Source organism: Diorhabda sublineata, chromosome 3 (assembly GCF_026230105.1).
Source record: "Diorhabda sublineata isolate icDioSubl1.1 chromosome 3, icDioSubl1.1, whole genome shotgun sequence".
Taxonomy (NCBI): domain Eukaryota; kingdom Metazoa; phylum Arthropoda; class Insecta; order Coleoptera; family Chrysomelidae; genus Diorhabda; species Diorhabda sublineata.
Genome location: NC_079476.1, coordinates 1,676,779 through 1,691,099, shown reverse-complemented (window position 1 = coordinate 1,691,099; position 14,321 = coordinate 1,676,779). Strand labels below are relative to the sequence as shown.

Below are 14,321 nucleotides of genomic sequence, written 5' to 3'. Positions count from 1 at the left end.
ATGTTTTTTTAGTTGATTATGAGACTAACAACGTTATTTCCTAATATTATATGCAATATATTATTGGTGAAACAATTTGATTTCTATCAACCTCTTAACTTATACCATTGTTAATTCGATACAACTCAAAATCCCAATTATAATTATATCACGACTTCACAACTTCATTCATCATTAAATGAACGTATCTATAACAAGGTCATCAGCACATTGCTTCACACCTGAACATCTCACCATATCTAATATTTGTTTATAATTTGTAAATACACTTTTAAGGTTAGAAAAAAAAACACAATACAATAATTTAACAATGTTTTATTATGAACAGTAATAAATATAATACTCTACAAAAATATTTTGTACTTTTGAATTTCTTTCTCCATCAAACTAGCAGCAAAATATTCGGAAAAATTAAAAAAAATATATGAGTCAAAAGGATTTTCAATGCTCGTTCTGAAAATCCTAACCCCAAATTTTCTTGTTGATTCGATAAAAGGATATTAATTAAAACCGTGGGTGCAAATTCAGATTAGAAAATATTTTTTATTTCCGACCCTGAGCCTGGGCGCAATGAATAATCCTGAATAATTAGTTAATTTTTTGTTAGGTATCCATAAGACTTTAGAATATTTTTGAAAAGAGAGAATTAGGAATATTTGATAGGTGTTTTTAGTTTTTCCAGAGGACACTAAGGTCCGGAAATCAAAAATATTGTCTAATCTGAATTTGCAACCGCGGTTTTAATTAATACCTTTTTATCGAATCAACGAGAAAATTCGGGGCTAGGATTTTCAGAACGAGCATTGAAAATCCTTTCGACTTTTTAATTTTTCCGAATATTTGACTGCTATAAATTACCGATATGTCAACAGTATTTTAAATTAACTTATTAGTCCAGTTAATCTACATTTCATTCTGTTTCTTATTCTAATAACACATATTGGAAGAGGACAGTTAAAGTTAAAGGACCCTTCAATCTAAATATCTTGTCACAGGAAATTATTTACAAGAAAAGAATTTACAAGAACTGCTAAAACTGACTCAAGAGTACCATAGAAATATTAAATAAAAAATTAGTAATGTGAATCATCCGTCCATCTTTGACGACAACAACCAATACTACAAAATTCCAAAACGACAATATTTTCATAATAACTACCTTCAATTCTAACATTTATGGAAGATTTAAAATTAAGAGACTTGCTATCGCAATTCCAGTGATGTTTTGGTAAATACTTCAAGTGAAGAAATTGGTGAAATCTAAATAAATTGTCCATGGTTCTTGTAATAACTAAAAATTTTTTGATTACACATAGTAATTTTCAAACTCTGAAAAATTAAGATAAACCGATAAATATAACGATGACAAGAAGTAGCTACCTAAATATATAATTTTGTAGCTTTCTAAATATGACGGCCGTTTTCTTTTCAACCTCCGATAGTTTATAAATAAAAGTTCATATAAAAGAATAATTCTATTACCAAAACATTGGTACACTTAGTTTTCGACATAATCACCGAAGAGATTGAGACATTTGTGAAATCTGTGGACAAGCTTTTCAATACCCTCTTCAAAAAAAGTTGTCGCCAATGTAGCCTAACCGTTCAGTAACAAAACATACCTTGAATCTGGAAATTCCGTAGACAGAGCAGTGATGGTAAATCTTTAAACTCGTTAAACCAGTCATCATGCACATCATTACAGCCTTCTTCAAACTTTTGTCACCATTCGCGCAGAACACCATCACTCATGAAGTTATCCCCATACACACGACTCATTTTTCGATGTATATCTGCAGCATTATGGTCTTCAGCTTGTAGAAAACGAATCACATGTCGCAATTCACACTTGACGGGAGCATCAATAATGGCGGACATATTTACGTGGCTGTAGCACAACGCCGACTGACGCCCCCTTTCTTCTGCCTGCGTAGCGATCGAAGGTTGAAAACAAAGCGACCCTCGTATAATTTTGAACCTTTCTAGATAATTCAATCCATTGTCGCTTAAATTTCGGACTAGAGTGTAGTAAAACTTAATGTATCACAAAATATCACAGAGTGTAAATTTATTTTTGAATTGTCTTTTGGATCCAAGATATATAGTCAGAAATTCTGGTATACAATCCAGGAAGATAAGGCCTTGCGCATCCTATTCCAGTTGATACCACTCCAATTACGATGGTTTGGTTTCCATTCTTATCGATGTTTGACATCAAAGGGCCACCACTATCTCCCTATTGAATAATTATAGTTAATTAATACTTTTTGGGAAAGTTGAGGTTTCCTTGGTACAAAAAAGTATTTATTAAATGTTGAAAACTTATTAAATTTTAATAAAAACTGGTTATTAAATAATTTTTTAGAAGCGATTCTGTTGATTATATTCGATATTTACTCACCCAACAAGCATCGATTTCACCTTGTTTGTAACCTGCGCAAATATGACTGTCTTGAATTTTTATATCTTTTCCTTGCGATGCGTACCATTCTCGACAATCTCTCATATTGATTAAGCTCAATTTTGCTTTTTGCAGAATGGTGGCTCGCTGTCCTGAATTATATGAATCATAGTCTTTATTAATGAACAAAAAAACGCTTTGAATTCACTACAAACAATAATTTATTGAATAAGTTTAACCCTTTAGCATACTGCGTCTTCGTTTGAGGGCAGCCATTTTGTTTTTTAAGAAAAAATTTTTCTAAAATGTAATAATGAAAAAGTTTTCCATTTGATTCCAAATCGAATAATGTATTATATAACTTAAATCAAGAACAGATTATTTCAGCATACTTCTGAATAGCTTATATTAATTTTTTTCAACTTGTATCTTTTTCTGTCAAGAATCGTGATGCTTGGAAAACTTCTTTTGCTTCTTAAAAAGGGAAACTAGATAATTCCACTTATTTTACCAATAAATTCAAACACTACAAAAGTACCCAGCAAAAAGACTTCATTTCAAAAAAGGCAATGCTAGTAAACTGGATTCAATCACAATTATTAATAAATTAATATTTCCAAGGTCCTTCTGAAGATCTGTTGAAGGTTATCAATTATGACAGTGATTACAAAAACCCACAAATATTTGGAAAGAATTATAAACCTTTCATGTTTCAACAAAATACATACCTTTCCATTCTTTTTTTTTTTAGTAATGTTAAAAAATTTCAATGAATTATAGTAAATTTTTGGACATTCCTCGACAGACACCTCCAAAGAAAACTTGATATTACCTTTGCTACTATCCTCATGTGTCCAGCCCCAACCAGCTACAGTTACGAAATTCCTAGCAGCTTGGGACTCTTCTCCACTTGGTAAACAAGCAGGACCTACGCTGTCTGACCAATGAATCACTTTTTCCAGTTCCAGTATAGCTATATCATCCTTCGGTTGAGAACAAACGTATCCTGGATGAATAGTTATGGCTTTCACGTTCATTTGGTATGCCTCACTGTTTTTTATAGTTAGATCGTATTGTGACATGGTAACTTTCAAAGCGGCTGGCTTGAAAATGCCTTGATTCAATCCACTGAAAAATAATATTACAATTTAAACCTAACTGAAACTATTGTCAAAAGGATAACGAAAACTCACTATTATGAGTGTTGTATGTAAATGGAGACTATTGCAATACAATGTGCTTAAGAGTGTTTGTATAGAGACCTTTCTAAAAAGCACATTTATATTCTCTCAGGGAGCCTTGAAGATCCTGGAAGCTATTGAGTGCAGATACAAACTAGTGTAGAAATGCAAGCAAACTCTAAAAGCACTAGCTATCAAAAACAAAAGTGACTCTAATGAGGCTTCCAGGCCACCGGAGTATGCTACGAAATGAGAAAACAGGCAGCTTTTCCAAAAAAAAGAGGAAACGACTCCAAACTTTGGACCAGAACCCTACTGTGGCCTCATAAGATGTCACATCATTAACTTTGAACGATTAGCTAAATCAATGGATGAAGTCTTAGTGGAGAAACACTCCAGGACTAAGAAAATCCACAGATTCATAACCGTATAAGCTCAAAAGTCTAAATAACTTCCCGTGATGTCCAGAAACGACATGAAACTGATGGTAGGTCTTCTGAGAGGTCACTGCCCCTTTAAATACCACCTGAAAACGATGGGTGTGGCGAAGGACGACACTGCAGGCTCTGCAAGCAAACCATGTAAACAGCAGAACATCTACTCTGCGAGTGTCCTGCTCATTTCGCTAAAAGGCGCAAGTACCTTCAAGAAGTAGTACCAACACCTAGGGAAATGGGACACAAGAATCCCAAAAAAGTAGTCTCATTTGGGAGAAGTCTTCGTATTTTGGAAGCAGAACATTAAGATGGACGGTAGTTTAAAAATAATGATTTGTTTGAGAAAAAAAATTTGAGTCATATCTGTGAAAATTTTTAGGTTTAAGGAAGGTTTGCACATTTATCAACATTTATTTTATGGAGAGTGGAAAGTGAAGAGAACCATTTCAGTTATTCGAAAAGTGTTCGTGGAAAAGAAGCAAATTGAGGTGGTGACGCTTTAGTAACAAACGGAAAGGTTCTAAAAACAGGAACAGAAATTATTAGAGTAGGATAGTGAATGAAATTCTCATTTGAAAGCTTGAAGAAAACTATTAGTTTACAAATCCGGAAGAAAATTGTACATAAAATGATTAATATATGGATTATCATACGCAATAACGTCTACACCAACATTTTTTTAAAATTTAGTTAGTATAGCATTAATATAATGACTCAGACATGGTTGTTTAATAGAAAAGCACTGTCAATGTAACTCCCCAAATCCCCAAATTATTTTTGACTACGTACGTAGTTGAGATTTTGATTGCTGTTTAATTTCCAACTACATAAGTCAAGTAAAATGTGAAATTTTTCGACTTAGTACACTCCACCCAGCTAAATTCAGATCCTTTCCACTCTCTACATCAGCGCTAATTTGGTGAGCCTTTAAACAATAATTTGCTGTTTACAGATGGATACTTTTCAGCTTCCCCCCTATCAAGACAATCCTCCTGTCCTCTACAGTCCATAATTTGTTTTGGAATATAAAATATAAATTATAAAAATTAGAATATAAATTTTCATTGGTAAACAGTGGAGATAATGAGTCCACGTGGACTCACGATTTGTTACTTATTTGATACGGGAAGTAAACATTATTTTTCATTTCTCTTAATTTGTTATGAGTGCCGGTGCGTATTTATGAAATATTTATTGTTCTTCACATAACTGTCTTTCATTTCTGTCATTCTGTCATCATTTATTATCAAAAAACAACAACAAGTGAAAACGTCTGTTGAAAATTTCAAAAAGAACGTGACCCAAAGTCTGACATTTCAACATAACATCCCTCTAGGCTTAATATAGTTATACTATTCAATCAAATAGCTCTCGAGAAATAGACTCGTCAAAACCTCGTGAATAATTAAGTCAATATATCTTAATATGAAAGGTATAAACATAAGATGAAATAAAATGCTAATAAATCGTATCATTTCTTAATAATTTGAATCATGCGTCTCTGTGTATGACTTTTATTACCTAATGTAGGGACACTGTGACCGTGGGTCAAATGATATAAATTTCGCCTCTATGCTTATTGCATCGTAATCACGTTTAACCTTTTTGCCAAAGTAAATTCTTCCGATGACAATGAAATAAAAATACTTGTGGCATCTTCAACTGAATATTGTGCTAAATTCAAAGTACACTTGACCTCCCACGGCCTTGAATAAGATTGTTGTATGAATATCAATAGTTTCCTTAATTTCAATGAAGTAATGAGTTTAATTCTTTTGCAAACGATTTAGAAAATTCCTACACTGACGTTGATAGTGTGTGATACACCCAGAAAAGTGTGTGAGTACAATTAGCAAGAGGAACAACTGGCCAGTCCAGGTGTACCACCAAACGTGGCAGTTCAGGTAGTGTGCTTTTCAAATTATTGCGTCCTAGAGTTAGTTTTGGGGACAGCAGGGTTCGTAATTATAAAAAGGGATAGTCCCGTTCAAAACGAAACGGCCGGTCGCGTTAGTTATACAATCATTGTAATTTATTCGTCTAGAAGAGTGTAGAGAAGAAAATGTAAATTCATTTTTAATTAGGAAATTATCGCATTTAGACGACAAAAACAACATATGACTAAAAACAGTCAGTATTTAAAATAAAATAAAAAAAAAACAAACCAAACCAAAACGGAAAAAGTAGCAATTTCATTTCATAACAAAAATGTACCATTCGTTAACTTAAAACTGACTATTTAAATGAAATATTATTTGCATTTATGGTATAATGTTTCTAAAATATTTCTTACGTGCATAAACAATGCCCAGCAGTTAGAATAAACTTTTTAGAAATGACTGTGCCTCCACAAACATGCCCTCCTCTTCTTGTCAAAGACACCAACCATGGAAATTCCCCTTTTATTGCATTTTCTCCTCCAACAATTTTACCATACCGAGAAGTGATTTTCCGTTTTCCGCAACTTGTATCAGCAACTACAAAAAGTGTTGTCATTATAGAATAAATAAAAATTACAGAATTTAATTCTATCAGTTTCAAAAACCTCTAATTTTTTTCCAAAATGCTTTGTTGGCTGGAATGGAATGGAGATGCGTATGCGAATGGGAAAAGACCCCGTACGTCAAAATATTCTTTCCTTTTTCAAAAATACCCATGAAAGACGTTCATTGCATAAACAACATTAACATTAACAACAACTTAAGAGGTTTTTGCATACATTACTAAATGGCAGGAGAAGCTTGTGACTAAATTGGACGGTTTTAAATTTGCTTGTCTGCAAATGTCATATTTGAAGTACAATTTTCATTTACTAAATTATTTTGTGCGAGAAGTAATTTTTAGTTTGAAAAATGTCTGTAAATGAAAGTGATGGTGAACCAAAGAAGAAGAGAACGTGTAATCCTGCAATATAAAAGAAATGTTATAAAAAATTGCAAGCAATATGGACTTTTGCATTTCAAAACTAAACTTTCTTTCAACAGAGAACGAGCGGGATATATTTCTTCAAACACTCATTGATAAGTTGCATATAAAACAGAGGCGTCCTCGAAAATAATTTTAAATTCTGTTTTAAGACAAACTGATGAAGTTAAAGTCTGCATGAGAGCATTTATCAGCCTGTATGGAGTTACTGAAGTCAGAGTTCGCAAACTTTGTAATTTTTATAATAAAGGGAAGAGTCCTATAGATAACAGAGGTTACCACTCGAAAGCAAATACTGTGCCTCACTTTTTTAGCATTGAGGATTTTAAAATAGACAAATGAAGGCATTGGCAACAAAGGAGACATTAACATAGTAAATATGCCCTCAAATTATTGCGGAATGCGGGAAAAGATTATATCGATTTGATTTCAATTGGCGAGTGATTGTGCATTTTTTCCATTGTAAAATATTGAGCCCTCAATTAATTCTAAACGTGGAGTAAGCGAGTGAAGATCGTGCTTCGCGTTCTTAAGTGGATAGCCGTGCAACGATCTTTGTTGAGATTTATGTTTGCTTTTACTGACTCTAAAAGATTTGAAAAAGTTTATCAATATTTTCCCATACGTGGTCTTTTACCAAATGACCGTGATTTTGTTGTTATAAGAAAAATATTTCGAAAGTATGATCGTATCTACGTCCCAGGAGAGTACATTGATTTGGTTTCGAAATCCAGCTGAACATTTACAGTCATAGAGCTAAAAACTGAAGATGTTTTAGAATTTTAGAAATGGTGGCCAAATTCGTACAAAAAAACATGTTTGTCAATTGATTTTTATGGAAGAAAAGTCCCAAAGGATCAGAAAAAGTCATTCTCACCTTCGAAGTATCATAGCCGAGGAAAATATTGATGAATTTATCAAATATTCATCAGTAAGCCTATGATTTGAAAGTGTCCATTAATAGAAAGATAATAGACAATTTGAAACAACTGCAAATGTTAAAGATAATCCTGAAGAGAATGATGGAGATTATGACTATGTAACATAAATACATTAAAACATGACATATGAGGTTTTTGAAATTCAAATTGCGATTGTTAGACATTCATCACAGGATAACAAACAGTTCATTCCTTAAATATTTCAATACATTCATCATTTCGCGGAACTACAATTACATATTATAATAGTACCTTCATAGTTCCGAACCTTTTTACGATTAGTCATTCATAATCGACAGCCATCGATTATAGAATTATGCTGGTTGCTAGGAATAAACTTGAACTTATACCAGCAACAAAACTTACAATGCTGGTAATGAACTTGAACAAAGTATTCAAGTTCTGCCTTAGATGTAGAAAAATATCGCCATCAGTTCCGGAAACATATTAAACTAGTTTATGTTTATATTCTGAATATTTATATGATCTGGGAATATACCAATGAGAAATCCTCGACACCAAATGTACATTTTTCATTCGTTTGGGTCTTCAAGAATTATTGCCACACAAGCAATTTTATCCAAGATAATGAAGGAAAAACGTATACGTATCATGCGATGGTTTCTTCAGGCATAATCGTCGATTTTTTCATAATTATTATTTAGAGATTTTAAGGTTTTAGTGATTTCATTATACGATTCCTAGTTTGTTGTTTTTCAGTTATTAATGCTCCTTCAACGTTACCAAAACTTGATTAACTATTATCCAAAGATAATATTCCTGCATTTTATTGATTCGAAACGGCGTTATCATGCAACCATTGCCTAAGGAAAGGTCTCAATAAGTGCTTATGTTTTCCAAAGTAAAGTTTATGCCTGAACGAAATTTGAAAGAGAAAAATGTTTGAAGAAAAACGCAGTCTTCAATGAACCCATCGGAAACTTCAGTTAGTCATTCTCTAAATAGTAGATATGTGATTGATTTGACCTAAAGATGATTTACAAGCAATTGATCTACGATATCCTGAACTGAATTGGATCAAAGCTTGAAAGAAAAAGTGATTATGTGGCACATCGACCAACAGACATTAATTTGCTTCATAATTTCTGCTACAACTGATAACAGAGAGAAATGCTTTGTTATAATTTGTAGACAAAAGCATGTAGATACTGAAAAAACAAACATGAAAATAACTAAATAAAGATACAAAGAAAATGAAATCACAATATACAGAAGAAAACCTCAATGAGTAACAAAATTATAGGTAATTGTAATAGGTAATAATTAGTATATAATAACAAAATTAAACCAGTAGGCAGCAAGACCAGAATCAAATATTATTATTAGAAGTCGTTTACAAAGTAGAAGGCACTTTTCACTAAATATGCCCTCAAATTATTGCGAAATATAGGAAAAGATGATATCGATTTGATTTCAATTGGCAAGTGATTGTGCATTTATTTTCATTGTAAAATATTGAGCCCCTAATTAATTCTGAACGTGGAACGACTTTTCTGAAATTGGGGAAGCTTGTTTACGAATTAGGCAAACAGATTCAGAGATGAATAAGAAAGAAGGGTTGGAATTTTTAAATAAATTAATTAATAAATAATAAACTGTTAAGGAGGTGGATAAGTTCGGTTCTTTAGAAACTGGTCTCGGCACAAAGCAAGAGGATTTCAAGGAATTGTCCACAACAAGCCCTGAGAATTGATTGATTGATAAAAAGTGCAGAAATCTGTTTTTTATTTGATAAAACTTCAGTTTTATCAAAGGGCTGCTCCAAGAAAAACTAGTATCGTCTGCAAATAGACATATTTTACCACTGATGTCTAAATTCCAAAGCCTTAGAAAAATCACAAAAAGTAGTTGCAGTGGAGTGATGGTTTATATTAATTTGTTCCATAATTTTAACTACAACTGATGCTTTGAAACATTATAAGTCTTTGGAATGCTTTATTGGTATAACTTGAATGTACGACAAAAAATCATATAAAAATTCACAAAAATATGAACGTATATAGATCTAACTCATACAAATCTGAACTCTAATAGTTTCTGCTGTTTAATTACATTTCATAAGAGCTTTTTCAACTTCTAGATTTAGTTGTCGACACGTCCAGACAGAAATGTCCAATTGCTAAAAAGTGTTTTCGAATCTTTCGAACAATATTTTCATGATTTCTTCACATGGAATACTTCCAGACACGCGACGACCCGATTAATTCAATCAGTTTCAGTACAACAATGAACGTGATTCTGGTGGGTTTTCAAACATTCGGAGAAATTAAGTTTTATCCACATATTTCTATTAAAATTACTAAAAAAAATTGTTGTACATACAAATGATTGTGCATGAGGCACAGATCTAGAGAGGGGTCAGGTCGGATTCGATAATCTAAGAGGTTCAATCAGACGCCGATAAATTCAAAAGCACGTGTACGTGGGCCAACAAACCCGCGCAAATTTTTTGAAGACGTTTAACGTGCTTGCAAAGAAAAGAGACTATATATAGAAAATTCTTCATTCTACTTGTCAATGTTTTGTTTCAAACATACAATTATTATCTGGATTATGTTTACCAATCAAACCTAGAATATGTATACCTACTCATCAACTATATTAAAGTTTGTATACTTGGAACCTCACCACTCCTGATGGAAACCATTTAAGACCTGTTAACCATAATTAAGTTATACAATATGTCTCTTATTTTATGCTCCATTTAACTAATTTCTGTCTTATATTACTGTGATTGTAAAGAATCATAAATCTACCTACTTACTATTCGTTTTGTGTTGTAAGACACTTGAAGTTCCGTTTACTTACCAAATTACTTATTTTCTTAATGTGACGTGACGACCATAAATATAATTAATTATTACCTTTGTATACAATAGAGTCAGTATTTGAGAGAGAATAAACCAAAATAGAGACCAGATATAATAGTAAATTTATTCCTATTTTATGTTAATAAATAGTTTTTCCAAAGCTGTGAATTAAATTATTTAATTAGCGGCTTTTTTCAAAATTTTCAAAATACGATGCTGTTATACCTTTCATATACGTATTTAACATTAATTCCAATATTTGAATAAAGAAAAGTGTGTCAAATTGTATAAACAATAATCAATAACATAATTGGGTTTAATAAACAGACATTAAACTGAAGAAAAGAGTCTTAAAAATAAATTTATTGATCGAAATTGTAAAATTAAAAGAAATATTAGGGATTCTAGATCTTGTGGAAACAAAGCAATAATTAAAAAAAATATCTAAAGTGTCTATTAAAAAGATAACGAAAATAAAAAGGGAATTAAAAATATAATTTCATTCATATAACTTACAATTATTAAACTGGACATTTCCTGTCGCCAAAACAAATATTCCGAGACCTATTATGAGACGTCTTAGCATTTTATTATTCACTATCTAACTATTATGTTCTACTCCTGTTTATACGTTAATTTGGAGTGGAATTACTTCATAAGCAATAAACATATTTAATTTATATTATCGCACTTAACTTTGTTTAAGTTAAGTAATAAGTGGGGATTTGTACGTCCCTTTTTTTTTAAGGTGAATCTGACTTCAAGGGTAGATCTATATAATCAATACTGTTAATTTCAGTCTTGCGATAACCTTGTCTGCTTTTTAAAGGCCACCGTTGTTTTCATTGAGATAAAAAGCATGTAAATATTAGCACTTTACCGTGCAAGGTAGTGTTTTACCTAAATTTATTTCTCATCCATACTAGGAAGCGATCTTACAATCAGCAGAATTTAAAACCATACATGAGGTTACATTGTGTAATATATTTAACTAAGATGCGCTATACCTTGAGTTCCTAAAGTAACATCCATTATTTTAATCAAAACAAAATTAGAACGTCAAATAATACAACAGGGAATGAAATTCAAGTACCTTGGAATTGACATAACTAGTAATGGAGACGTAGAAGACGAGGTAAAAGGACAAGTAGCCAGAGCAAATAAGGTAGAGAGATGTCTTCAGAACGTATTATAAAGAAAAAAAAGGCAAAGCTGCAATCATACCTTTAATACATTAGAAACAAAAAGGAAACATCAAAAACGAAAAAGCTCTTGGAGACCACGAAGATAAACAAAGGAACCAGCATATAACCCAGACGAAAAACTGATAAGAGAAGCGAGGGATAAATCTCTGATTAGAACACGGAGTAGAGGTCGACCACAAAAGAAATAGGGTAATAGAATGATGAAATATATCGAAAAGTCTCATACGATAGACAAATTATGGAAGAAATAATATTAAGAAGAAAATATGAGTCAACTTTCTTCAAAGTACCAGCAGCTACTGCATTTATTCAATCGTAGAATTCATGAGTGGAAGAATTTCTGACAACCTTTTTTGGAATAGCAGACAGGATAACTTTTAGAGGCTCAATATTTGCTAATCAGTAGGACTGATGAAGTGTGAAGTGTTTAGTTCATTTTTCATTACTCAATATTAGAGGATTCATCTCTAAAACAAATAATATGGAATATTGATTCCAGTTTCCATAATAACATTCGATAAAAATAGCTGTAAAAGCGTACAAAGGTTGCAGGATTGTAATTTAAGTATTCAAACCTTTACCATCTTGAGAAAACTTGTACTGAGTTATTGTTTGAGGTAGCAGAAACAAGCTATGGTCAACAAGAAACAAACTAACCAATATTCAAAGGCTACCTTACGTATTTATAATAGCAGCAAATAAAACATAATTTACAGCAATTAAAGAAGTAATTCAGATCGTCAAACTACTAAGTATTGTGGTAGAAAGTATATCAAAATGTATAAGACACAAATTGAGTGCGAAAGAAGTTATACAGAAAAAAATAATTCTACTTTGTTAGATCAAAATAATTCTGGATATAACCACAGAAAGGGATGGGAAAAAAGTATATTATCTTCATACATCTTCACACATTAACTTTAAATTAGAGATAGTATATAAGCTTGGATCAAAATACCAACAAAATTCCTAAAGGAAATTTACTCCATTTGAATAGTTCAATATAAATAAGAAGTAGGGCATGAATGATATTGGTTGGGCATCTTTACCTAACGAACTTGACATGATTAACATAGATATAATTTCGTAGATACCAGGGCACTAAGAAGAAGGTGACAAAAGTGAACTATCCAACACCCTTCAGGGAACAATAACCATTCTGTGGAATGAGCATAATCACAATAAAAAGAAGCGAAAGGACAACTGGGAAATTTTGTCTTGAAAAATTCGTACTAAAAGTTTTTGGCAGAAGCTTTAACAGTGCATTGTGACCTTTATGGATACTTTAAGAAACCCGAAACTGGTGGAGGAGAATCATTAAAGATTATATGGGTGGAGAAATCTTACATCCAGATACGTGCTGAATGCCAGTCACCACGTAATCTAAAAGCTTTACACCTAAGAAACTTAGTCAACCCGAAACAAGTTGATGTAATAAAATTTATTGAAGGAACACGATCTTGATCTTCTGTACGTTGTAGTGTTCCAGAGAACATTCCTTGGTATCTGATTCCACAGACTTGCACTTCTCTTGAGAAAGAAGTCCAGATAAATTGAAGTTCTGAGCGTCTGCAAGTTAACTCGCTGTGCAAGAGTCACGTCTGCGTGTCGAGTAGGGGGTCTTGCAGATACTGCTCTAGGTTAGATTATACTGGACAGCTCAGAAACAGAGTCGCCTATATGTCGAATTGATTTCTTTTGTAGTGAATCGAGTACACCTGGAATCCGATCTCCAAATATGGAACAATACTCCAAATATTGCGAAATCTGGACCTTGTATGGTATATAGCTGTTTGGTGTTAAAGAGGACTCCAAGTTTTTATGAAGCTGCCTTAGCTAATTCGTTGACGGAACTTATTGTCTTCAACATTCCTCAACATTCAACAAGCGAATTTATGGTATGATGGTTATATTTTATAACCAGATTGGACCAAATTCTGAGTTGCAGTGCCAATCTTCTTTGTAAAAACATCAGCCTCGATCTTTGGTGCATGAAACTCAATCAGATTGCTTCCAGCCCACTCCAGTAACTAATTTAATTGTAATCATTTTGATAAACGGATTTAACGTTTTCTAGTAACTTATCTAATAATAGAAATATAATCAAAAAGTCCTTCTCAAATAACAGTTTAATGGCATTTATGGGTATTAAGAGATTTTGCTCATCCGTTGAGTTGAATGAATGGGTATGATTAAGGTATTGAAATAAAACAAAAATTCAGTATTTTCATCAGCGTTTAATATTCATAAATTTTAACAATATTTGGTAATGGATAAACATACATACAAGAGATTATTGAATGGACATTTTAACGGTTGGTATTTTACATGAGCGCGCATCCCATTGAAAAAAAAATATTTCAAACGAAATCATTTTTTCCAAGTTTCAAAAGTTATCTA

At 32.2% G+C, this 14,321-nt stretch overlaps 1 protein-coding gene across 1 annotated transcript; it reads right to left on the bottom strand.

Annotated features, from left to right (window-relative positions):
• Positions 1-389: 389 nt before the first annotated feature.
• LOC130441032 (serine protease 30-like) lies at positions 390-11,302 on the bottom strand. Its single transcript, XM_056774506.1, has 5 exons — positions 11,233-11,302; positions 6,313-6,496; positions 3,234-3,529; positions 2,402-2,553; positions 390-2,236 (listed from the first exon to the last, which is right to left on the bottom strand). Exons 1-5 carry the CDS (start codon positions 11,300-11,302, stop codon positions 2,069-2,071), a joined length of 870 nt encoding a protein of 289 aa, XP_056630484.1. The 3' UTR covers positions 390-2,068.
• Positions 11,303-14,321: the final 3,019 nt, after the last annotated feature.